This window comes from Acomys minous (genome assembly GCF_964271855.1).
Source record: "Acomys minous genome assembly, chromosome: 6".
NCBI lineage: Eukaryota > Metazoa > Chordata > Mammalia > Rodentia > Muridae > Acomys > Acomys minous.
This window is the reverse complement of record NC_140487.1, coordinates 116442561-116469029: the sequence shown is the minus strand read 5'-3', so window position 1 is coordinate 116469029 and position 26469 is coordinate 116442561. Positions and strand designations below refer to the sequence as shown.

Genomic DNA, 26469 nt, shown 5'->3' with positions numbered 1-26469 from the left:
TTCCATAGCCTTTTCAATGTAATCTCCTCACTTCACAAAGGGTAAATGAAGTAACGGGAGGTCTGGGTTCAAGTCCTGACTCTGCCACCAGTAGCTGTGTGGTCTTGGGTCCTTCTTTTGACTCTCATCCTTAGAATGAGGTTGGCCTCGATGCTCACGGGTGGTGGTTATGAGTGCACAGCTTGGCACCTAATACGGCATCTGAGATGCCCGGTTTCAGGTTGTCATCACACAGTACCCTCCAGCTCTCCAGCCAGTCCTCTGCCCTCAGCTCCTTCAATGAGAATGGTTTGTCCTTGTTCACAGTACCCAGAAGCAAGGATTTTTTGCCTTCTGAGAACCAGTGTGTCTTTGGCATGTATCACCTCCTGGTACCTTAACGCCACTGCCCTACAGTGGTTGGCCGCACTTGGGGGAAATTACATTATTTATTATAACAAGATTCAGCTGATTGAGCTCAAAGCAGTAATTGCTGCTGGTTACAAAGAACAGATTTTTAAAATATATATTTATTTTTATGTATACAGTGCTCTGCCTGCATGTACATTAGCACGCCTGAAGAGAGCATCAGATCATATTATAGATGGCTGTGAGCCACCACGTGGTTGGTGGGAATTGAACTCAGGACCTCTGGAAGAGCAGACACTTCTCTTAACCACTGAGCCAGCTCTCCGGCTCTACAAGTAACAGATTTTATCTATTAATCTATTTGTATACCTATGTATCTATCTAGATATCTATTGTATATATAATCTATCCATCTATCCATCATGTATTTATCTATCAATGTATCTATCTACCCATATTTATCTATCATCTATGTATCTATCATCTATCTATCCATCATCTATCTATCTATCTACCTATCTACCTATTTATCTATCTATAATCTATATTATCAAAAACATATAACTGTAGAAATGGCATAGGTAGCAGGACCAGACTGGGTTTTACCTCCCCTGCAGCCTGTTTACAGAGCTCTTTGAGTCTAGTTAGAGAGGCCCCAGGTAGAGGGAGTTAGTCATGATGAAGACACTGTGTTTTCAGGGAAACAGGAGTGAATTGAACATCTGGATACAGATGGAGGATTGGATGGAGGGTCTGCCTGTCAGTTTTCGGGGCTCAGGTCTTCAGCCGTCTCAGAGCAGTCAGCAGGGACCAGGGAGACGGCGGGTACCACATAAATCCATCCCTAATGAGATTCTTGTGCAAGGAGATGCTACAGACTGGGCAACCATCATGCTGGCTTAGAGAGCGAACTGCTATTGGCATTTGCTGTGGCTTTGCAAGTTAGGGCATCCATCTGAATATGAGAAAAGAGCATTCTTTCTTTGTTCATTTATTCATTTACTCAATCGCTCATTCATTGATTCATTCATTATTGTAAGGCCAGCTTCTCTCCTGGGCGTCAAGAATAAAGCAATGAGCAAAGCATACTGACAACATATACTCATGTGGGCCCTCCAAATCATCCAAGCGCAGAGTTGTTCTGGGACAGGTGCCATCCCAACGTCAGCCTCTTAAGGGCCTCTCTTGATTGGGTCAAACTCTTTGCCCTGAAAATGTCACGGTTTGCTTCTGACTGCAGAGCATAAATGAGAGGAGTGAGGGGTTGAGAGGGGACTTAGGCCAGAGCATAGATACAGAGAAGGGGTGTGTCCAGAAGCACGGGGGCTGGGGGAGGACAGCCTGAAGACTGGGGCCTGTGGGAGGCAGTCAAGAGGGCTGGGGGCTGCCAAGCCCCCTGTGATGCAGTGGTCAGGAGCAGGCTTGGAGAATGGCACTTGTGCACACATGCGCGCGCGCGCATACACACACACACACTCACATACACTCGCTGCAACCACAGCAGGTAGATTCTGTTTCTGTTTCCACCTTCACATTAGGGGAGAAGAGCTGTAGTCTTCATGGCTCTTCCCTCTTGGCGGAGAAGCCCCCACCTTGTGGGGTCCTGAGACCGGTTCTTGCAGAGTGGCCTTGAGTGGCCTTCAAAGCTGGAAGTGACCAGCCCTCATAGGAGATACCTGGGATCTAGGCTGCATACGCACATTCTTAGGCACCCAGAGGCCCACCAGGTGATCCCCGTGTGGGAAGGTTAGGAGGCACTGGTGCTGTACAGCATGCTGACAGGATACAGTCTTAGCACTGAGGCCTTTCCCCGGCTTTGGACCCAGACCTTGCATCTTACCATCGGCTCAGGTCTCCTCAGTTTTCTAAGTGTTTCCTGAGGAGTCCCGGCTGCCCCTTACATAAGGGAACTGAAGGTCCTAGCTGCTTTATGAGCTCACGGGACATCTCAGATCCAAGCTGGTCCTTAATCAACTGCCACCTCCTTCTTCCCTCTGTTGTGCCACTATGGACAGAAGGCAGGCGGCTGTTCAACAGGCTGGTAACTGGTCACTTTTGCAAATCTATTTCCCCAACTCTGAGAATGACAGTCACCCACTCTGAGAGCATGAGAGAGGCCGGATGTTAGAACTCACACAAAGCCAAAGGCGTTAGCACCCAGAGCGACTGTCTAGCCTACCTTCCTTCTTGACAGGATCATGGGCGTATTGCACCTGGTCCAGGTGACACAGAGCCAGCTGCCTACCCCTTCCTGACTACCTTCCCTGGTGTCATCCTTTGTCCTCACAGCTGGGCAGCTTCAAGGAAGCTTAGCCCAAGTTGCAAGTTTATCTTTCTCTTCCAAGCAAGGTGGTATTCCCAAGACAGGGTGGGACAGAGGTGACACAGGCACCTGGTCAAAGGCATAGATGGAAGTTCTGGGTTCCCCCTTTCCCTGATGGCAGCAGGTGATGGCTCCCACTCTCTCGCTGCCCACTAGCACCCCAATGTCAGGACCTGGTTTCAGGCCAGCGTCTGCTCTGGACCAAGCCTTGCAGGGCAGGGGCGTCTTGCCTGCCGTAAGACGTAGCCGTAATTAAGAAATAAGCCGCCTCGCCCAGCGCCTTGGCAATCATTTGGCTAAGTAACTAGCATGGTCCAATGCCTCAGAAATCACCATTAGAGTACGCTCCTTATGGCCATAAAATTTCTCGTTTTCTGCCTCTCGTCAGCCTCCCCCACCATCTTCGCCTTGCTTTATTTACACATTCGTCCTCAAACAATGGCAATAAACTCTTTCCCAGAGTGTTGCAAATCAGAAATTTGTCCACATTTTTCCACCACCTTCCACTGCGGACCTGCTCTGCCTGGGAACAGCCTGGCCAGGCCAGCTGGAGAGGGCTGGGCAGCCTAGATTGATGGAGAGTTGTTCCCCACCCCCCACCGCTGCCTGCCACGGAAGAGGTTGCTGGGGGAGAGGGCAGGAGGGGAGGAGGCAGATGCTCTGGCCAGTGACCAGCCAGGTGCAAGGGGTATTATGAAGGAAGGGGCGGGGGAGAGAAACAGAGAGATAGACAGAGACAGACAGACAGATAGAGACACACGCAGAGACAGAGATACAGAGAGACAGCAAAGAGAGAAGGAAGAGAAAGGAGGAGAGGGGAAGAAAGGGAAGAGAAGAGAGAGCTTCTCTTTTCCCTTCTAAGAGAGGAGGGGGGCTTAGAAGACAGAAGAAACAGAGCTAGCCCCGACAGCTTGTGAGGGAAAAGCACTGCCCTCATGCAAGAAACAAAAATTTTAGGATGTCCTGTGGCCCACACACTGATCCCCCGAACTTGTATTCAGACTCCTTCTGAAACTCCAACCCCTTCTAATCTGTAGTCCTTTCTAGGGTGATGGGCACTTATGACAGCCAGCTGCCCTACTGTGTGCTGAGGACACTGTTAGGAGCTTTGCGGTGGAGCCAGGGCCCTTTCTCAGGTTGATCTGAGACACCTGGGAGAACCCCTGCTTCTTAAAGATGGGGAGCTGGGGCTCAGAGAGGGGGTGAGAGTCAACGAAGGTCACACAGCAGGTTGGTGAAACTTCAAGCTTCCTGTTTGGAGTTTTTATTTTATCTTTCTAATCAGCCCAAAGGCTTTCTGGGAACCTTCCCATGGATGAGGCCATGGTCCTCTTCTCTGGGTGAGTTCTGGGGCTTCTGCAGTGACACACACATACACACTCATGCATATATATGTATTTACATACATATATATTTGAGATACGGTCTTATGTAGCTCAGGCTGGCCTCCAAGTGCTACATTATAGGTGTGTGCTAGTCTTCCTGTGCTGGGGGCAGAATCCAGTTTACTGCACATTAGGCAAGCACTCTACCAACTGAGCTGCATCTTTTCAGGTGCAGCTGTATAAGTGTGTCTTGGGATATATATATATAAATTTATGTGTGTGTTTGTGTGTATATGCTTTGTATGTATGCATGCATGTGTACCACATGTATTCAATGCTTGTGGAAGAGAGCATCAGATCCCCTGGAACTGGAGTTACAGTCAGTTGTTAGCTACTATGTGGGGGCTGGGAACTGAACCCAAGTCCTTTGGAAGAGCAATCAGTGCTCTTAAGTGCCAAGTCACCTCCCTAATCCTTCATCTTAAATTTTTAAGCGAAACAGAGTAGTTGCCCATGTCTGGGGGTGCAGGAGACATTTCAGCGGACACATAGTCACCTGCCCACCCCCTCAAACATGTGCCACTCCTTTGTGCTGGGGACACTTGGGCTTCCTGTGCCCTGGCCACTTAAAAATATTCTGCTATCCATCATTACTGGGGTGGCCCGCTGCACACTAGAACACTAGAAGTGATTTCTCCTCTTCACCGAAGCACCCATGCCCCATATCTGCCAGCCACATTTAGCCAGCACCCATATCTGCCACCTCCCCAGAGCTCCTGGAGGCAGCCCGAGGAATGAACGCAGCAGAATGCTCAGAGGGTTGCCACTTCACGTCACTTCTCTGGTAGGTGGGTGTCCTAGGTAAGGCTCCCTGTCTCTAGGGGAGGAATGTGTGGCCTGCACTGGAGCAATCTGCCCCAGGGATGGGGAGATACCTGCTTTTGCAGTGATCCCCCGAGCTGTCTGCTAAGTTATGGCTGTGGGGTTAGGGGCTGTGTTAGAAGCAGGAAGGGACAGTTGATGTTGGTTCCTGTGGGCCTACGCAGCCTGCAGGAGGGGCTCCGTGACACCTACAGAGACACCCAGAGAGCCATACACTTTCTCTTGCAACAGAACACTAGTTCCAGAATTTTCTGCAAGGCCTCCCTAATAAAACTGAGGAAGCTGGATGGGTGGAAATGGGTTGAGAAAGGAAAGCAGGTGGCAGAGTCCTGGGGAGGAAGCTTCGATTTGGGCATGCTCGAATCCTCTGTCTGCCTGTCTGTCTGTCTCTGCCTGTCTGTCTGTCTGTCTCTCTCTGTCTCTCTGTGTGTATGTGTATAAAGCCCATGTATATGCAAATGTGTGCTCACGTGTGTGGAGACCAGAGGACAACCCCAGCTGTCATTCCTCAGGTCCTCTCCACCTTTGTATTGAGTCAGGGTCTTCTACTGGCCTAGCACCCCGTCCCCATCCCCCCCTAGATAGACTAGGTCGGCTGCCCTGTGAGCTCCGGGGCTTTCTCCTGTCTCCTTCTCTCCATGACTGGGATGACAAGGCTGTGTATGATACCTGGGTCTGCCGTGGGTTCTAGGAGTCAAACGCGGGCCCTCTTGCTCACCAACTGCGCAGGCTTCCGGCCCCTCAGTCAGTGCTTGCGGAGGCTGTGGCTTTTGCATGTAGACAATGGATACACACTCTTATGGTCTTGAGGCAGGGTCACAGAAATTGTAGCTGTGGCTGTCCTGGAACTCACTCTGTAGACCAGGCTAGCCTCAAACTCATAGAACTCACAGAGATCCGACTGCCTCTGCACCTGCCTCCTGAGTGTTGGGATTCAAGGTGTGTGCCACCACTGGCCAGCTCTGGCTTTTCAGTTAGTTAGTTAGTCTTTTAGCCCCAGACTTCTTGGCTGAGTTGGCAGAGGCGTGGGCCAGAGCCTGAGTCCCAACGCTGGTTTCCCCACTGGGCTTCTCCATGACTGTAGCCCTCTGTCAGCACTGAGGAGGATGAGGAGGGGCAGGGAGGAGGAGGGTCCAGGCAGATCTGACTTCACGGCATTGAAGCTCGGAAGGCTCATCTGTAGGAAGGGACAGCTGCCCTCTTTCTCCTGTACTGACTTTGGAACCTCTTCTTAGCTCTCCAGCCCTCCCTCCATGCTGCCCCCCCCCCCCCGCCTTCCCTACCTGGTTCTGTAACATTTGTACTCTTGTTGGGTCACTTCCCTGAGACCTGAGCCCCCACTTGCTCTTCTGCAGGTGCCATTTGATTTTTTTTTGGGGGGGTGACAGGTTCCTCTACAAAGAATAAAATAGAGGTGATTGTATGTGTCAAAAAAAGAGAGGATAAAGGAGTATTTATTTATATGGTTATTTGCTCATTTATTTATTCATCTATTCACACACTTGCTCCTTGCTTTTAGATTTTGTGTCAGACAAATATTTGCCTCTGGGACCCAGGGTAAACTAAGTCCTCTTTGTTAGGGTGCTGGTGGTGACAGCAGCTTGTCATCAGGTACTTAACTAGGTGTCAGGTACTTCATAGCCCTTGTCTTACCATGTCCCCTCCTTCATCCGGCAAGAGGACCCTAAGCAATCAGGACTATCAGCTGCTTCATTTGGCCCAGAGGGATAAAGTCACTTCCCTCCCCACCCCCCACCCCCCACATGCTGTGGGGCTGGGCGCCGCTCTGTGCCTCTTGAGAGTCACTGTGGAGCTACAGTGAGGGAAAGCCATAGCAGCAGATGTCAAGAAGTGGGGGGATCCTGAGAGGACGAGTGACACACGGTGTTCTGTGTGTGTTAGAGCCTGAGGGTGCCCACCTTCTCTGCCAGGTGAAAGAAGAAGAGGGGTCTGGGCAGTGGCTCACCGAGCTGGTCACCTTGGAGCTCTGTCCCACACAGGTCTGGGAGCTCATCCTGGGGTCGCGTGATCTCCTCTCTGCTTAGCATCTCTTGACACCCTCATCACTCATCCTTTTTAGCAATGACCAGCCCAGCACCTGTGGCTGGAAGGAAACCAACAGATGCCCCAGCCTGAGCCATCAGCTCTGGTTCCTCCCTGGAGCCCTTGTCAGCTTTGGTTACTCTGGCCAATGCCCTCTTAGACAGGACTAAAGGCAGGAAATGGTGTCCTGGGCTCCACTCCGCCCAGCACTCTCTGCTAGATGTTAAGTGAGCCAGCGATCAGAACAACCCAAGGAGATGGCTCACTTGGGAAAGTGTTCACCTTGCAAGCAGAAGGGCTTGGGTTCGAGCCTCAGAAACCATTTAAAAAGTCGGCGGTGGGGGGGTGGTGAGGGGGACCACCATGACACAGGCTTGTTATCTCGGTGCTGGGAGGTTGAGCTGGGCAGATCCCGGAAGTTCACTGGCCGGCCAGCCTGGCCTGATTGGTGGAGTTCCAGGCCAATCAAAAGGCTTTGTCTCAAACAAACAAACAAAACAAAACAAAACAAAACAAAAAAAAAAAAAAGGAGAGTGCCTGAGGAATGACACCCAAGACTGTCCTCTGACCACCGTACTTCATCACACCCAGCCCCACCCTTGGCCCACGCACCTCCACGAGTGTGACATACACAGAAATAACTTGAGGAAGAAGAGAATGAAAACTTTGATCTTAAAGCCACAGGAAGAGTAAGGTGTTGGAGTTCTGCTCCAGTTAGGGTAGGCTCGTGCCTGTCTCCAAGGTGCTCAAATAATTCCACACAGCTGCCACCTCTCCCACACCCCACATTAGCCCCATGGGACAAGAGATTAAAGAGAATGAGTTGGAAAGTTCCCCAGGACCCTTAACCTTCCATCTTCAGGCAGATAAACCCGAGATTTGAACTCTGTACCTGCTCAGCGTCCTTGGCCACACCATATACCTGGCTTCTCTCCTACATGTGACATATGCTCAGTTCCCAGTTCAGTGCGGAAGAAAGAACCCTAGATCCACCCTGGAAAACATCACTGAATTCTGATCATACAGTGCTGTTCCAAGCAGTACTACTTCCTTCTTCCTGGATCCGCCCCTTCCTGTTAGGAATGCATAGACAGCGCCCTCTAGTGCCTAAGAAAGGTACTGTGCTCTTAGCACAGGATCATGTTCATAATGCCCCATAGTGACCCTATATTTTCTGACACAAATGACCTCACCAAGGTTCAGAGTTTGCACATACAGCCTGAAGGAAGCAAGGGTTCTGACAGTCAGAGGTCCTTCAGACCTGAGTGGGGTGGGCATCTTACCCTCTGGCAGACCAGAATCCACTCGAGAAGTAGGAGATAGCTCCTGCCGGATTGGTACAGTTCACCCATCTCTCTACATAAGGGGTAGGTATGGCAGAGCTCCCGAGCTGGACTCAGGCTGTGGAAAGCCCCAGAGAAGAGTTGTCCACGCCCCCACCCTGCACTCTTAAGTCTGTGACACAGTCTTGGCCCAGAAGCTGGAGTTAATGGGATCCCTGGAGCCCCAGGATATTTTGGCTCCACCAGTTCCCTCACATAGGGTAGAGAGAGAAGGTGGCAGGGCCTGGGCATTGATGGAGACCCCTCGCTACACAAGAAGACCCTTCAGTTGCTTCTGAGCTCCAAGCTCCCTCCCTTCCCCTCAAACTAGTGGGTGCACAGCCTACATGGGGGAGAGTGTGTGGCTGAGTCCTTGTCACCAGGGCCTGGGAAGATGTGTGGGGGACAGTCGAGGATGGGAGAGAGAGGGCAGACTCAGGCAGGACAGAGGGCTGGGATCTCAGGCCAAGCTGCTTGGTGCTGGGCTGAATGTCCAAGAGGAGCATGGGCAGAAGAGGAGGCCGGGAGTTGGGGTGCTTCCTCTCCTGGCAGGAGTCCCCATGTCTCTGTGAATCATGAGTGGGCCAGTTCCCGCAGACCAGCCTAGCGTGTGCACACCTGGTGAGCCGGTTACAGCTGAGCACTTTGCACAGAGGGGATGGAAAAGATGGGAGGGCTCCTGCCACTACTAGGCTGGCGGCCCCCAGCTGAGCTGTAAATGACTTTTCCATTTGCTGAGGCCTGCGCCCAGGCCTGCTTGGTATTCAGGGACACCGGGCCCATACGCGCCAGCTCTCGGCTCTGCCCGAATTACTTGATTAAAACGCATATCAACTATTATGTGATTCGTTTCTCCACCACAGCTCCTCACCAGGGCCTATGTTAAACCGTAATAACTGGGATGGCAGGTGGAGGGAGAGGGGTGCAGGGAACGGAGCTGGGGTGGCGGCGGGGGGGGGCGCTTCTGTGGTGGGGTGCAGAGTAGAGAGAGAGAGACCCTGTCCCTCTTGGCTGGTGTTGGGTTTCCACTGCCTTGGGAGGTGTGCACCTTCAAAACCCACCACCATCTGCAGGACTGCCCCAGCCAGAAAGAGGAGGAAGGAAAGGCTGGGGAGGGTGGAGGTAGCCCCCATGATTTCGAGATCACAGGTGGGCTTCTCAAAGAGGCCGCCATTGGCAGGGGTCTACCGTCAGGTACGAAGCCAGGGGTCCTTGGCTTTTGTTCCAGCCTCGCTGTTCCATGGCTCCAGTGGACACCTGTCAGAAAGGGCCATCCTCGGCTTCCGGCATTCCAACTGGTGAGATGGTTTTGTGTTAGCAGTGTGAAGGGTCTGCAAGTCCCCTCCTCCTCCCCCGCCCACATGGAAATGGGCGGTGCAGGATGGCAGACTTCAAAAGTCACTTACGATCGATCGCACTGCCAGTCTGTAGGTGAGCACTGGTGGCCTTACCCTAAGTACCTGCTGTGTGCCAGGCACCATCCATATCACAGCCAAGGATCTGCTGGCCACAAGACCGGCAGACCCATCCACAGACCCGGCCATTGTCTCTGGAGACTATAGCTCTGTGTGTATGTGTGCGTTGGAGGATTGGCAGATATGAGTGGGAACCAGAGATCGATCTTGGATGCTCTTGCCCTCAGGAGCTGTCTTTCGAGACAGGGTGTCTCATCAGCACCCAGGGTCCACCAATTAAGCTGGGGTAGCTGGTCAGCGGCCCCAGGGATTCAATTGTTTCTGCATCCCCCTGTGTTGAGATTCCAGGCACACAACCTCCACGGGCTCTTTATGTGGGAGCTGGGGATTGAACTCAGGTCCTCACACTTGTACAGCGAGCACTTTGCCTACTGAGCCATTTCCCAGCCCTTCATCCCTGCTTTCTGATGCTTGAGACTTAACAGCCCCACCCCCCCACCCCTGACCCCCTCAATATGATGCTGAAATGTAGCTGGCCTGGCTGCAGAAGCTTTGCTGCAAGGTCACCCTGCCCCCCCCGCCCCCCACCCCCACCCCCGTGAGGGGCTGTGCTGGATGAGCAGGCTCCATGCCACAGCAAGGACACGGCTAGAGGGAGGGGCCGGGGGAGGTGGCCCTACACATTCTTATAGGAAACGATGAGCTTAAAATTAGGAGCCTCGTGGGTGGACACCTGAATGGCAGGTGGTTCCCAGCCTCACTGGTTTACCGAGACTTCTTGACATAGCTCAGCACTCAAGTGACGGCTCTCTGGGATGGGATAGGACCTAGAAAAAGACCCTGAAGAAGGCAGAAGTAGAGTGACTAGGGGGAGACTATAGAAGGCCCCACCAGAGACTCCTCATTCTCCGCTACCTCCAACCATCAGCCTGGGCTAGACCATCCTGGGCTTTGACAAACCCAGCATCTCTGGTCCCTGAACTGTCTTCCAGCTTCCCTGGCTTTTTACAGGTCATGTAGCAGCCTCAGTGTCTGGCGTCTGTCTGTCCTGTGCACCTGTTCAGTGGGATACAGTACTTCCCACCTTGGACTAGGGAGTCCCAACACACGAGTGATGCCTCCTCCATCAGACTGGCAGCTTCCTAAGATAGACTGTTTCTTTCCATATGATGGGGGGGGGCAACTTAGAGACCATTCTTCCCTGCTCAGCATGGGGTTCCCACTCCTCTAAGTGGAAACAGGAGTCAGGAACCAGAGAGGACTCCTTACTTTCCCTTCTCTTTGGGGGCTGTCTCCAGACCAGCAGTTGGTCCGTGAGACAGTTGCATCTCCCAGCTGCAGTGAAGTAGGAAGGCAGGGGTCACAGCTGACCAGGAGCTGTTCCCTGATGCCCACCCCAAGTCTGCTGTGTGCCTACTTCCCCCCCCCAATCCCCCTCCCTAGGCTCCAGTAAGGCCCCCCCTCCCTGCTTTCTCTGCCCAGAGGGCCACCAGCACACTCAGTCTTGTTGATTAATTTAATTCAGAAGATGAAGAGTTCCTTGGGGATAAGGAAGGGGGTGCTGAGATGCTGGGGTACAACAAACTGAATCACGGGCATTGAGGGGTCTAGAGGATCTTTGTGTCCTTTCTCAGGCCTCTCTGTCCCTCCCCTCTCCCATTTTTCTATCATCTTCAACCATCATTAATAACAATAATATTACCTGTGTGCATTGCATCCTTAATCACTCCCTGTCTACTTGATTCCCCACCCCTTTCCAAAGCCTTCCAGTGGTGTGGGGTGCATGAATACATTTCATCCTCTCTTCCACGGTTGAGAAGACTATGGTCCCCAGAGAGGAAGTGACTTCTCCAGAGACACATGAAGAGGAAGACAGAGACCTGGGCCCAGCTCTCAGGTCCCAGATGCACCAGAGTTGTCCCAAGAGACCTCAAACACCCAAACTGTCTCCCAACTACATCACACTCCACAGGAATGAAGGAAGGGACTTGGGCTTATGGACTGTGTGGCCTCCTTCAAGTGACTTGCTGTCTCTGAACCTTATTTGACCTGTTTTTAAGGGACTCGGCAGGGGGGGGGGTTCAGGTTTCCCAGACTGCCAAGTGATGCTGCCTTCAGAAGGCTGCAGGAATAAAAGGTCTGCTCCCCTGGGGTGGGCGACAGTGGAAACTGAAGTCATCACCTAGGCCTTGGTCTCTTGGATCTTTGTGGGCAGCAGCATAGACCTGTTCTCCTCAGTATCTAGAGGGTTGTTATGGCAACGCTTCACCCCAGAGGACCAGCTCTCTCAAACAACCACACCGGAGACCAAAGCCTTTACCTTGCATGTTTTTCCCAAAGGTGGAGTTGCTCCTTGTTTACTGGCTTATGCTTTCCTACTTTTCTTAGAGATAGGCTTACTGATGTAAAGTAGAAATACAACCACATTCTCCTGCCTTGGAGCTTATCATCCTTTGAGGATTTTTTAAAACTTATTTGTTTTAGGAGAGAAACACATACTTGCATGCATGTACTTGTTGCCAGAGTGAGTTATCTCTTTCCACCATGTGGTTTCCAAGGAATTGAACTAAGGTTGGTGGGTTTGTGTGACCTTCACACCCACACCCACATACACACACACACACACACACACACACACACACACACACACACACGGCCACCTTGATGGACCCTATCCTTTGAGGGTTTTCATTTGTTTGTTTTTTTGGCTTTTTGAGACAAGGTTTCTCTGTGTAGCCTTGGCTGTCCTAGACTCACTCTATAGACCAGGCTGGCCTCGAACTCACAACGATCCGCCTGCCTCTGCCTCCCAGAGTGTGCGCCACCACGTCCGACCTGTCCTTTGAGTTTTGAGAGATGTATTTCATCGAGTCTTAGGTCAGGGGCTTCCATGTCAGTGCAGATAAATGTAAATGCTCATCTGGAGGGGACTGGCTTTAAAAGCAATGGAATACTTCTGGAAGAAGGTGTTCTTTTTTACCCAGTCTCCTGGGCTGGGCATGGAGCGTGTCTCCCATGCTTCATTGCTAAGCCATAGAGTAATAGGCAGCCTTCTTCCTTTGGGAGACAATGGAACCCCGCTGAAGTGTTCAAAGGAGGACACAGCCATAACCTTGTACCTGCCATGTCACCCTGCTGTAGGGAACCGTCTAGACGAGGGCTCAGACGTGGAGTCAGAACCTGACCTCCCTCTGAAGCGTAAGCAGCGTCGAAGTCGGACCACGTTCACTGCTGAGCAGCTGGAGGAGCTGGAGAAAGCCTTCGAGAGGACCCACTACCCAGATATCTACACCCGAGAGGAGCTGGCCCAGAGGACCAAACTCACGGAGGCGCGTGTCCAGGTGAGAACTGGGGTGCTCGCTGGAGTCATGGGGCCAGGGTGGAGGATGGAGGAGATAGTAAGAACAGTGCTCGCCCCAGGTGTGTGCCGTGGTGATCCTGGAACCCGTGCGCACACTAAATGCACGCAGCCTCAGAAGGGGCAACACGTGCTGGTTGATTGATTTGCAAACTGACAGAGAGGTGGAAACCCCAAAGGAGAGGCAGGATGCAGGGAGAAGTGAGAAGAAAGAAGAAGAGGGAGAGAGTGAATGGGAAAGAGAAACAGGCTGGGTAGGAGTCAGAGAGAGGGGCAGGCACGCAATCTCCAAACCTCCCTCGAGGAGGGAGATTTCCCAGCAGGCTTATCTTTCTCAGTCGGTGAATGAGTTTTCTATTGCTAGAAGAATGCAAACCATCCTGGGTTCAAACTGGGCAGGTTCACCCAAGACTCTAAACATCTGAAGTACGCAGTCCCTAATCAATGGGGCTTGTGACAGGAGAGAGAGCCCAAGTTGAGGTTCAGGTCCTCATGAGGGAAGGCAAAGGGGGAGGGGTGGCCCATCCCATCTGTCCCAGCACAGCACAGACTGCATGGATCGCTGCACCTGCCTGGACAGGGCTAAGGCTATGGAGGAGATAAAGGGGGCAGGGTGCCGAAGGCAGGGTGATCTGATGACTGTCTTGCGTGACAACCTTGTTGTGGGTTGTCACCTTTGTGGGCAGAGGAGGTGGGTTTGCAGATGGCCTGCACCAAACCGTGCCACCCCAATCCTCACAGCTGCAAGCCACAAGGTTGAAGGTGATGGATGGGGTCTCAGGCTCAGGTGTCAGGTGGGTGGGGATGGCCACAGATACAGAGGCTAAAGCCTAGAGAAGTGGCCCGTGGGATACAGACAGAACTGTAGTAGCTTGGCCTGGCTGCCACCAAAGCCTACGCACTCTTTCTGTGCCCAAGAGAAGGAAGCTGACTTGGGAGCTGGAAATGAGAAAGCAATAAGGAAAGCCCTAGAAGCAGCTGGCTTAAACCCTCCAGGGACCAGTGCATCTCCTTCCACACTCCTACCCTCAAGGGGAGGAGGGCAGGCCATGGCAGTCGGCTAGCTCCCTCTCCTCTCCTCCTCCCGTCCTTTCCTGCTGACAACGGAGCTGCCAAGTGCCTTCTCTCTCTCTCTCTCTCTCTCTCTCTCTCTCTCTCTCTCTCTCTCTCTCTCTCTCTCTCTCTCTCTCTCTCCTTGATCCTTGCAGCTGTTGTCCTGGGTGCATTGCCCGCTCCCTTACCCCCCACCCCCACTCCCCGAACCCCCCCCACCCCCCCCACCCCCGCCAGCTTTCTCTTTGTCTAGTCTGGCAGCTTCCCGGCTTCCCAGCTTCCCACCACCCGGAGTCTGGAAGGTCCTTAGAAAATGTCCTGGCTGTTTGTGCTTTTGTTGGCCCAGGGGACTGGGAAACAGGTGTTACTCAAGGTCCAAGGAGGAAGGGGTCTGGGAATGGATGAGGCTAAGCCTTGGCAAACCACAGAAAGGCTACAAGCCATAGATTCACTGGGCCCTTCCCTACCCATGGCCTGTGAGTTTCCTGGGTAGGATAGAGCAGAGGAAAGCTCAAATGCCCCTGAGGCCAAACAAGGACTGACAGGGCATCCATCTGCTCAGTGCCAATAGAGAGAGCGGTACAGGAGGCGGCTCCAGGTAGAGACCCTGCAACCCTGCCACTGAGCAGCTAAGTCCCCATCAGCAGCTCAGCTTCCTCTTTCAAAATGAAGTTTGTACCAGGAGCTCAGGGTCGGAACCCAGTGATCACCAAGACTCCTTGGGATTCTGTGGTCCCACTGGCATAGTGGAGGAGACCACTGTCCGTGGAAGTGTTCATATGAAGACATAATGCCCATGGTCTGGGGGCCCTGGTGAGGGGTTCCCATTGGGGAGGGAATCAGGGCAGGGACTCAAGGCCCTGGGTGCAGTTGGGGCTCCCCAACTCTGTGTATCTTGCGACTTAGCCTCCTGCTTTGAAAAGTCTGTGCTTTGAGGGCCTCTGAACCCTGCACTGCTTGGCTCAGGGTGTGTGGATGAGTAGAGAGGTTGCAGAAGAGCATGGGTTCGAATCTGGCCCCAAATTATCCTCCCAGTTCCAACATAGAGATCATGACAGCAATGCCTGCTTTCTTCTACGGCTACACAATGACATGCAATGCAACAAGGTGTTAGGGACTGACTGGTGGTGAGCGTGTAGCTCAGTGGGTAGAGAGCTTGTCTAGGATGCACAAGGCCCTTGGTTTGATCCCCAGCACCACATAAATTGCATGGTACACACCTGTAACCTCAGTACTTAGCCATGGAGGAAGAAAGATCACAAGTTTAATATCAGCTTTGGCTACATGGCAAGTTCAAAGCTAGTCTAGACTACATGAGTTCTTGTCTTTAAAAACAAAACAAAAACAAAAACAAAACAAAACAAAAAAACACCAAAAAGCTAGGAGGTAATGGAACACGCCTTTAATCCTAGCACTCAGGAGGCAGAGGCAGGAGGAGCTAGCTCTGTGAGTGAGTTTAAGGCCAGCCTGGTCAACACAGGAAGTTCCAAGACAGTCACATGGAGAGACCTTGTACCACCTTTGTTCCTTTCTTCATTCATTTATCCAGTGAGCATTTATTGAGCACCTGTGGAATGCTCACCCTGAGCATTTATTAAGCACCTTTTGAATGTTCACCCTGCAGGGTAGGAGGAATAAAGGACCTCCGCCCAGGCTGTCCTAAACATGAGGACATGTATACCAGGAGCAGATAAACAGGATGATGCTCCACAGGAGGAAGGGCCAAGCAGGGCCTCCCTTGAAGGGGCAGGGGCTCACCTGCCCCTTCTTAGATGCAGCTATGGTGGTGATGTTGCAGGGGTACTTTCTGGCCAGAAGTGGAAAGTATTCTCTCGTGTGTGTGTGTGTGTGTGTGTGTGTGTGTGTGTGTGTGTGTATGCATGTGTGCATGCGCAAGCACCTGTGCGTGTCCTATTTTAGCAGGGCTTGGGCTCTGTGAGCAGGGCAGGGTCTCAGCCCCCAGTCGGCACAGCTGAGTGCCAAGGCCCTCCTAACTCAGGATGTTCTGTGTATGCGGTTTTCTCCTGGAGGGCTTCCTGGAGGAGTTGGAGGTTTGGAGCAAGGATAGTAGACCCTGGGCTGGAGCCGTCACCATGGAAAGAACTCTGGGCTGAGTGTCTAGCTGCCTTCTCCAGGCCTTCCCTCACCCTGTCCTGTGGCTGTCACCTACTTCCTCTAGTTCTTTGTTGCTTATCGGTAAAACAGGGACTGTTCTAAAAGACCTCACTGGGTAGTGTATGCGGGGACCTGGCCTCTAAAGTTCCCTGCAGACTTTCCTGGGCCGCACAATGGTGGGCTCTGCTTCTTGGAAGAGGGCACCGATCAGCTGGGAGACCACCCTACCTGTTCCTCAGCTCTCTGCAGGGAGCCAGGCTCAGCATCTTCTTCTCCCCTTCAGGTCTGGTTCAGTAACCGCCGCGCCCGCTGGCGCAAGCAGGCAGGAGCTAACCAGTTGGCTGCCTTCAACCACCTTCTGCCTGGAGGCTTCCCACCCACTGGCATGCCCGCCCTGCCACCCTACCAGCTGCCGGACTCTACCTACCCCACCACCACCATCTCCCAAGGTGAGTGTTTGCTATTAGAAAATGGGCAGTCTTGCTGCTCTGACCTTGAGCCTCCTGATCACTCATGGCTGAGGACCCAAGCCCATCTTTCCCCATGCCCTGGGCTGCAATGGGCCATTGAGACACCCCCCCCCCACCCGGCCCAGGGAAGAAAGATCCTTTGGGCACATTTCTTCCAGTAGCTTCTAAGATGCCACATACCCTGAGCATGGAGAGTGCTGAGGGCAGGAGGTGGCAAGGAGAGAGTCCAGGATACCTAACAGCCTGGGGAAGTAAAGGGTTTTCTTCTCCAGTTCCAGGAACTCTCATCTTGTTCCCCCTCCAGCACACACAAGAAAAACCCCTGGACATCAGCTGCCCGGGGCTGCCTCCTGAAGGGCTCTGAGGCTGGCATTCTGGGGGCCAAGGAGCCAGAGATCCCTACCCATGACTTTCAATAAGAAATCAAGCCAGTACTGAGGACAGCGGAGAACCAGCCCCAGCAGGCTGTGCAGAGGGACTGTAACAGAGCAGAATAGCAACGTAGTGGCTGGGAGGAGAAACAACTGGAGTTCAGTTTGGTTCACTCATTGGCCTCAACTGTACCCCAACCTAGCTGAGCCTCAGTTGCTCCTCCCCTACACTACCCCCTATAAGTTAGGACAAAACACGAATGAATGCACCTGACATGTCATCCACCGGTACCCATAAAATGCTAATAGGGCAAGTCTGGGTGGATTATAGCTCCCATCAGGAACAACTTACAATCCAGTCAGCGTTTATAGAGCACCTACTGCATGCCTAACGCCAAGCACCAAGACCTGGGTGCAAGTTACCTAGAGGGCATCTAGATGTCAAGTGGGTGTCTGTCACGCCCTGCCAGGCTGTAGGGCTGTCTGAGAATCAGTTTGTCTCAACCTAAGTCACTTGAAAAACTGGTTCCTTCCTTCCAGAGAGCACAACTGGGTGGAAGAGTTCCAAGGCTCCTTTTGTCACTTGCTTAGGACCTCTCTGGGTCTCTCCTTAGATGGTGGCAGCACAGTGCACAGGCCCCAGCCACTTCCACCGTCAACCATGCATCAGGGTGGGCTGGCTGCGGCCGCTGCAGCAGCTGACACCAGCTCGGCCTACGGAGCCCGCCACAGCTTCTCCAGTTACTCAGACAGCTTCATGAACCCCGGGGCCCCCTCCAACCACATGAACCCCGTCAGCAATGGCCTGTCTCCTCAGGTAGGTGATGGCCTCTCTCTTTGCTCTCTTTGGGGTCTCATTGCCAGACTACTGCTGGCCCAGCCACAGGGGTTCAGGATAACCCAGACTGACTTCTTTCCCACTGGGGAAAACGGTCACTCAGAACTCAGAGGTCTCAGGAAACTCCCAGCTTTTGGGGACCCTGAGAGAGTTTGAGCAGGAAACAAATGCTGCTTCTTCCTTCCGTTGCCTGTGTCTGTGGCCATGGCTCTGGGCTGACCTTCCACTCACCAAGCTGGATGTGGGGAACAGTTGTCACTCTCCCCAAGTCAGTAGGGAGTAATACAGGACTCGCCCTTGGCCCAACAGCCAAGGAGCATAATAATTGACCGACAGCGTCTAGTCATGTGCACCAGGCTCATCCCTACAGTGAGCAGAGGAAGGCTGGTGTGGGGCTTGAATCTAGAACCAAGAGGGTTTCCTAGGTCCAGTCATGCCTCTGTTTTCGTCAGTAGTGACCAATTACTGGGAGGAAGGGCTCTCTCCTGTTGATGGAGAAAATTACCGCCTAGGTTCTGGGACAGGATCACTGCTTAGATTGGAGCTTGGAAACCCAGGTTCACTCACGTACAAGTGGTGGTTGGCTCAGTCACTCATGGCCCAATGGCTTCGTGCCTCCGAAGAAAGATGGAAAGATAACGCAGAGCTTGTAGTAGTTATTGGCGGGTTTGTTGAGCCGACTGTGTGATTGATGTTTTGGAGTCTGAGTGATTTTGAGGGAGCTGATGGATTTGTTTCTGTGGTTCCCAAGTCCCCCTGAGAAAAGGAGTTCCTTCTGCCTCCCACCTGCTGCTCCCTCTTTCTGTTGCCTGCAGGAAACAGGCGTGGCACAGGAAGCAAACTGACCTGAATAGCCATGTTGAGCAGGAGAAGGAGCAGGCTTTGGAGGAGGATGGAGCCTCCTTTTGCTCCTCCGGGGTCAGTGTGCATCTGGGAACTTCAGCTTTTCCCCTTTACAGGGTCTGTCCCTAATACCTTACCCAGGAATACTTCCTGTGATCTATGTGTGGCACAGCCTGGCTCACAATAGAGCCAGGGACATGTTAGGGTTTTTTGGTTTTTGGTTTTTTTTTCCCCTACTTTTGCTCAGGCAATATACTAATAACTAATATGGCAAACCTGTTATCGGAAGAAAGATGAGCAGAGGTGGGCGCAGGGGAGATGGCTCAATTGGTAGAGGTCTTGCCTTGTAAGCATAAGGACCAAAGTTCTAGTGCTCAGCACCCATGGTAAAAGGCAGTAGTGCACATCTGGAGTCGCAGCACTGGGGAGCCAGAGACAGGAGGATTCCCTGAGCTTTACTGACTAACCAGCCCAGTGGTCGTGGTGAGCTCCAGGCTCAGTGAGAGACATGTCTCAGGGAATAAGGAGGAAAGTAACTGAGGAAGATACTCAGCATCAGCATCTGGCCTCTATACACATGTGTACACACTCATGTGCACACACACCCATATGCACGTGCATACATGCACACACACACACGTGCATGCCCACATACATGAACTCACGAGTGCATGGGCATGAGGCAGATAGACAGACAGACAGACAGACAGACAGACAGACACACACACACACACACACACACACACCACATGCACAGCTCCTGGTAGGGATACTCAGACCTCAGAGGCCCTCAGGTCAAGGGTGATACCATCAACTTGTCCAGACTTGTTAGCTTTGGGCTGGCTTTCACAAGACATCCTAACTGTGTCCCTGGTACCTAGCATCAGGTTAGCCTCTCTGGGGTTTGAAGTCATAATTTCTGTTGCATTGACATCAGTGCTAGCTGGCTAGCCTGGGCTAACATTCCAGAGCTGTCATAGGAGAACAAAGAAAAGGTTTCTTCTCTCCAGGTGGGGCTCAGGGATGGGGTTAAAGGTGAGGAGGGAAGGCCAGAGGGGAACACCAACCTCTTCATGGGAACATAACTCCCACGGTCTGCACGGAGTCTAAGCAGGAAGATATGTTTTCTACCTCTGCCTGGAAGTTTCTGGGTTGGATCTGGGGGTAGCTTCCACCCTGACCGGCAGCCTATCCATCCTGGTCTCCAGGCAGAGAGACTTTGAGAACACGATGGATTGGCTGTCTCTGAGCCCTGCCTTCAGGTTCCCACCAAAGGGGTGGAGACAGATGGAGAATCTTAACAGCAGCAGCAGAAGGGACATGAAGGGGACAGCTTCAGGGGAGAGGCAAGGGCAGACAGGCCAAATTCAGGCTGTGTGTGTGACCCGAGGGCGGCAAGGTTACCCTCTGAACATCCAGGGTTGGGTGGAGTCTGGGTGCTAAGTCAAAAGCTTTGACATCTCAAAGCCTGTTCAACTCAGGGTTCACTTTCATCCTCACAGTTCTGAGGTCTTGCGAGGGATTTGTGTTGGGGGGGAAGGAGATGACTCATAGTACAAGTTGACCTCCCTCGTCCTCTGCATCCAATAAGAAACTTCCCTATGCTTCACGTAAGCCTCCTGGGGATGTGCCACCTCTGCTGAGGTAGGTTGGCACCTTACTACCCAAGATTAGAGCTCTGGTCCCTGTCGCCTGGACAGTGTTAGCCTTGCAATCTAGTAGGTGGTTTTGTGCTTCCAGAAGCTGAAGGGAATTCTGTGTGCAGCTGAAGCTGAGGCATTTAGGGGTGGGACTGGCCTGCGCATCTTGCTGGTAGCCCAAGTTGCCTGTGGGAAAACAGACCTCTTCCCGTGCTTTGATGATGGTCCCTCGTCCTGGAAATGGTTGCTTCTGAACATCAGGGAGTCCCTGGAGAGGCCCAACAGGATTTCATGAGAAATCTCTTTGTTCCTTGAAGTTCTACAAGGTTCCCTTTCTGGAGGTGGCATGTCAGAGGGCCAATGTTCCTAGTGAAGGTCATATAGCTGGTGCTGTCCCTGAACTTAGGACAAATCAGTAAAAAACAAGTGAGAGCCCCTGCCCTGGGGCCCCACCAGAGCATTCAAGCCTGCAGTGACCGCATCACGACAGGATGTTTTCTGCAGAGTCCAGGAATCCTACCTAGATCTTACAAATGTCTCAGCTGCATGGAGGGAAGGTTCCTGCGAGCCATGTTGTGAGTTAAAAAACAGAAGACTGCCAGGCATGGCGGTGCACGCCTTTAATCCCAGTACTCAGGAGGCAGATGGCTGTGAGTTCAAGGCCAGCCTGGTCTACAAAGTGAGTCTAGGACAGCCAAGGCTACACAATGAAACCGTGTCTCAAAAACAAAACAAAACAAAAACAGAAGACCAAGGGCCTCAGGTTGGAGGCTACTAACAGAGAAAAATCAGTCAGAAACTTTTCCTTGAGGCTCAAAACCTTTAATGGCCCCACCCACAGACCCCCTTCTTACAGCACCAGCCATTGAGTGTTCCACATGGACCTGTGCTGAGTCCTTCTGACCAGGTGCAAGGAAAGGGATGTCTGTCCAGGAACTTCACTTCTGGTAGCTCCTTTAGATAAGACTTTGCTCCTGGTTGAGGGCCAGTTAATTGGAAAATGACACAGAAAATAGCTCCTGAGAAGCTAGGCATGGCGATGCACACCTGTAATCTCACCCAGAACTTGGGAGGGAAGACCAGAAATTCAAGGTCATTCTTAGCTACATAATGAGTTCAAGGCTAGCCTGGGACATTGTCTGGAAGAAAAAAAAATTTTTTTAAAAGAAGAAGAAAGGAAGGCAGGTAGGCAGGCAGTCCTCAGTCCTTTGAGTACTCAGCACAGCACCTGGGTCAAATGGATAACTGCTTCCAGTCCATTCCAGAAACAACGTGAAAGACCCACAGGACAAGGAAGACACCAGCCTGATGGGAGGGTCCCAATATGACGGCATAGGAAGACCCCTGGCCTTAGGAGGAGCATGGCAGAATCACAGTTCTTGTCTCACATGCCCCAGTGTGGTGACCAAAGCATGCCCCTCCCTTGTTGAGGTCCAGTGGGATGTAGAGACAGACATCAAGGGACTGTGCTGAGCTGCCAAACTTGCCCATCCCAGAACACAAGCAAGGAGTTGGGAGCAGAGTTCTGCCACTCAGGTGACCTCAAGTTGCAGGCAGGGGACCCATACTGGGCCTCTTCAGGGGCACACTTGTGAGACCTGGGAAGAAGAAGAAGCCATTCCCTGGTGTTTTTTTCCCACCTACCGTTGTTAGACTTGAGAGTGGTCAAGATTCTTTTTTTTTTTTTTTTTTTTTTTTGGTTTTTCGAGATTCGAGACAGGGTTTCTCTGTGTAGCATTGACTGTCCTGTACTAACTTTGTAGACCAGGCTGGCCTCGAACTCACAGCGATCCACCTGCCTCTGCCTCCCCAGTGCTGGGATTAAAGGCATGTGCCACCACCGCCCGGCAAGAGTGGTCAAGATTCTTGAAAAGTCACATTCCAGACCTTGAGTCGAGGGCTTTTGCCGCTGTGTCACAGAGGAGACACGGTCACCACTTATCCTGGCTCTTCCCTTCCTCACCTACCATCATCTTCTTTGCCTTTCTCCATAGTTACAGTTCCCTCCAGAACAGTCTCCAGGTAAGCCGTTAGTAACATGCCCATGATCTCAGCACACTACGCCTTCCTGTCTTTTCCTCTTCTCTGTTCTCCCACCCTTCTCTTCCTGTGCCTATAATAGTTATATGGCCCCCCTGATGGGCTGGGTAGGGAGTGTGACTCACAGGTAAAGTGTTGCTGACCCTGCAATAGGCCCTGGCTTTGACCTCTAGCAGTATAGATGGAAATAAATGAATAAATAGATCATCAGTACAAAGTCAATGCTGAATGGAGGCCAGGTGTAGAAGCTGCAAACTGTGGCACCTGCTTCCATCCCCAGAATCATGGCAGTTGTCTTACGACCTCCATTCCACAGATGGGAAGACCATTTCATCCAGGGCCATCCATCCATCCACCCATCCATCCATCCATCCATCCATCAACCCATTCGCCATTCTCTCCATCCATCTACCTACCTACCAACTCATCTATGTATCCATCCTCCCTCAATCCCATGTATTCATTCACGTCCACTCACCTACCCAGCCAGTCACACACCTACTCATCCTCATATATCCATCTCCATCCAGTTATCCATCTACCCATCCACCAAGTCCATCCATCTATTCATTCGTCTACCAACAAACCCATCCTTCCATCAATTCACTCATACACACATACACACACACATACATACATACACATATCTATATATATCTATCCACCTACGCCCCACTTATTTATCCTCTCAATCATCCATTCATCCTCCTATGCACACACCTGCCCACTCATCCCGTATCTTTCCACCTAACCAATACACACATTTATCCATCCTACAGTTTAGCCATCTATCTATCTATCCACCCATCTACCCTCTCATTCCCCATTCCTCCAATTTATCCATTTGTCATCCTAGCCCATCCATCCATCCATGCATCCATCCATCCATCCATCAATGCATCCATCCATCCACACACCTCTACATCCTCTCATTTATTCATATATCCATCGAACCACCCATTCACTCAATATGCCTTTCCATCCATCCATCCATCTGTCTGTCCATCCATCTGTCTGTTTGTCCATCCATCCATTCGCCCATCTGTTCACCCATCTGATGTCCAGTCTCTGACAGGTTCTAGAAGTCATCAGAGCTGGCATTGGAACAGTCTGCTGCCAGCAGAGCCCACCTTGCTGTTGTGTTGTGTCGGCCCCATGAGGTTGGTATGAATGTCCATATAAGAGAAGTTGGTGAGATGGTCCAAGGAAGTTGAGGTCCAAGGCCACAGAGGCAGGTAAGGGCAGATCTGGATATGGAGGCTGCATCCACAAACAGCAGTATCTGCTTCCCCTTGAGACAGAGCTTCAGATCTGCATGGTGTTTGACAAATGCCATCTCCCAAGTGTTTCTCAGTGGCAGGTGCCCATCTCTGTTCTCATCATAGTCCAAGGCCTCTAGGGCAGACAAACCTGCAAGATCAGGCACTTGGCACCAGAGCCCATGTAAACATCTGGCACATTTGAGGTCATTCAAGGCCCACAACACCACTCCTGTTGGGGAGGCCTTCTCAGAGAGGCTAAGAAACTCACAGAAGGCCACAGAGCCATTGGGTAGGGGAACTAGGGTTCTAACAGATCTGCTTGACCTCTGAACCTCACCACCCCTGACCCTCAATAGAACATGAGCAAGACACACGGGAACTCTCCAGACTGAATTTCACCTGCACAGGAGACTCCCAGCCTTTCTCTCTTCTCACTTCCTCTTTGTCCCCGCCCCTTTATTGGTGACATTGCGTTTCTAATAAGCATTTAAAATGAGTCTTGCTGGACCAGGGACGAGGAAGGAGGAGGGAGTGAGAGACATGTAGGCAGGAAGACGGGGCGGTGTGGGGGGGATCATGGGGTGTTAAATAGCCCAGAATTTTTAAAAACCTGATGCAAATCATTGGTAGGAGAGAAAATTACGCGCAATTATGCCCTGATACTGGAAGGTTTTGCCTAGCCCAGGCAACAAGATCTCATTAACAAGCAGAAAATAAGATTGAAATGGTGTGTAAAAGAGCTGAAAAATGAATTTGAATGCTGCGTTTGTCCACAATTACCCCCTCCTTCACACATATTTTATTGCAATTTTTTTATTATTCTTAATCCCTCCATTCCTCAAAGCAGATTGGGGACATCCTGGCATTACCGGGGCATTGGGAGGAGGTGTGGAGGATCTTCTGCTCCCCTGAAACGAGACCCTTTCTCTCCAGCATCTTCCAAGGTTGGGATTTGGAGGGATTGGGATTCATCTCGCAGGCTTAGCAGGTTGTAGGGACATGGGGCCTTAACCCCAGCCGGAGTCTCCTCTGCACTTCCTCCCGCACAGCCCTTCCTTCGCCTCCCTTCCCAAGTGACTCTCCCGCTTCCCTCTCTTCTGCCTTCTCGGGGGTCTATGCTCTCCTTTTCTTGGGAAGCCTCTCAGGTCCCACAAGTGGAAGGTGGGTCAGAAGAAATGTCAAGGCAGACACCGAGTTCTGATTCTGAGACTTAACTCTGGGGCTGTGTGATCCCCAGGCAGCTTACTTAACCTCTCTGAGCTTTATTTCCCTCAGCCAAAAGGAAGGCTGTTATCCCTGCTTCTCAGAGGCAGCAAAGTACCTGGCACACAGTAGGTGCTTGGTCAATGTGTGCTCTCTGCACCCTTCCACCTAAGCCTTAGCCCCTAAACCCTGACCTTCACACACATGCATGCGAGTTGGCACACACACACACACACACACACACACACACACACACACACCCTGCCCCTTCCTTTCCAGCTTTCTCATCCCTTTTGGTTGGCCAGAAAATGGTTGTGCTGTTTTCTACTTTAGAACAATGTAGTGTGTTTAGCTCACCCAACCTGGATAGAGCTGTTCAGGGGTGCAGGATGCAGGCAGCTCTTGTCTCTGCAGAAAGCATGGGAAGCCATCTCCTGTGCTCCCCAGAAGGTGAGCTGAGAGAGAGTTGGGGGAGGGGGTATGGCTCAGCCCCTGCATGGGAGTCCCCAGTCCCCGGATCAGGGCAGAGTCAATGGAGGCGTTCCCACCTTCCCTTCCCTGTTCTGTTTCTCATCGTGACTGACTGTGCTGGTGTCGGGTCAGGGGTCAGTTTTCAGAGCGGACCAGGAGTCTGTGGCTGGATTTTCTTGGACTCATCACCCAGTACCATTTTTTAAAAAAGCATCCACCCTCCTCAACTGGCTTTCCCCCATACCCAGTGATAGCTCATCTCTTAGAGATGCAGGCCATGCCTCCCACCTCCAGTTAAAGCCAGATGGGACAGCAGCTGGGGGACAGGTCACCATCACTCTGTTCTCCAGGGTTCCCTCATACTTCAGGCAACGTCCCCTGACATTCTCAGTAGAGCCAGTTTTGGCAAGGATTTGGCCCTTGCAGAGGAATGAGCCCATGGTCTTGGTGGCCAGCTTTAGAGCCTTCCTCACTGTGTGTGTGTGTGTGTGTGTGTGTGTGTGTGTGTGTGTGTGTGTGTACGTGCACCCGTGCGCACAGACCCAGCAAGTGTCTGCTACCCAGCCATTCTGCCTTTGTCCCGAGGTCACCCACCTCCGTGGAAAAGCTGAGTTATTTCCCACTGGCTGCTGTTCCTGACATGGCCACCTGCTTTCATCCATCAGGGCAGAGGCTGTGGTCCCCTGGGAGAGACTAGGCAGCAGCCTCAAATGAAAACAGAGCTCTGTTTATGTCTCTGCTTTCACCCTTTATCCTGGGTGGAGGGAACGGGGGGGGGGGGAGGGGGGGGGAGGGTAGGAGCAAGGGTGGGAACTGCCTCCCTAAACAGAATGGGAAACCTCCGGGCAGCTGAGGAGAAAGTACCACTGCCTGGAAGGATCAGGACGAATGGCTTGTGGCCTGGCTCACTGGGTAACACTGGGGACTTTTTAATGATTGAAAGGACAGTAGCAGAGTCTACTGGCTTCTTTCTCAGAATGGGACTCTGAGGCCTGCAGTTCCCCTCACTACATCTAGCTAAGTGTCCTCACCCACTTCTGGAAAAGTGCGGCCAGAGCCACCCTCTTTTCCTGTGGGGGACCAAGGGCATCAGGAGAGGCAGGAGCCTAGGTGTGGCTCACATCTCCAGGAGTTCCATGTTACCCAG

At 52.0% G+C, this 26469-nt stretch overlaps 1 protein-coding gene across 3 annotated transcripts in view; it reads left to right on the top strand.

The window, feature by feature from the left end:
• The window catches only part of PAX7 (paired box 7), a 97847-nt gene that overhangs the window by 37485 nt on the left and 33893 nt on the right, over positions 1–26469 (top strand). For all 3 annotated transcript variants that reach the window (XM_084787965.1, XM_084787964.1, XM_084787963.1), the window contains exons 5-7: positions 12800–12999; positions 16468–16633; positions 17640–17842. In XM_084787965.1, coding sequence (XP_084644091.1) covers positions 12800–12999; positions 16468–16633; positions 17640–17842 — 569 coding nt within the window. The remainder of the gene's footprint in view (positions 1–12799; positions 13000–16467; positions 16634–17639; positions 17843–26469) is intronic.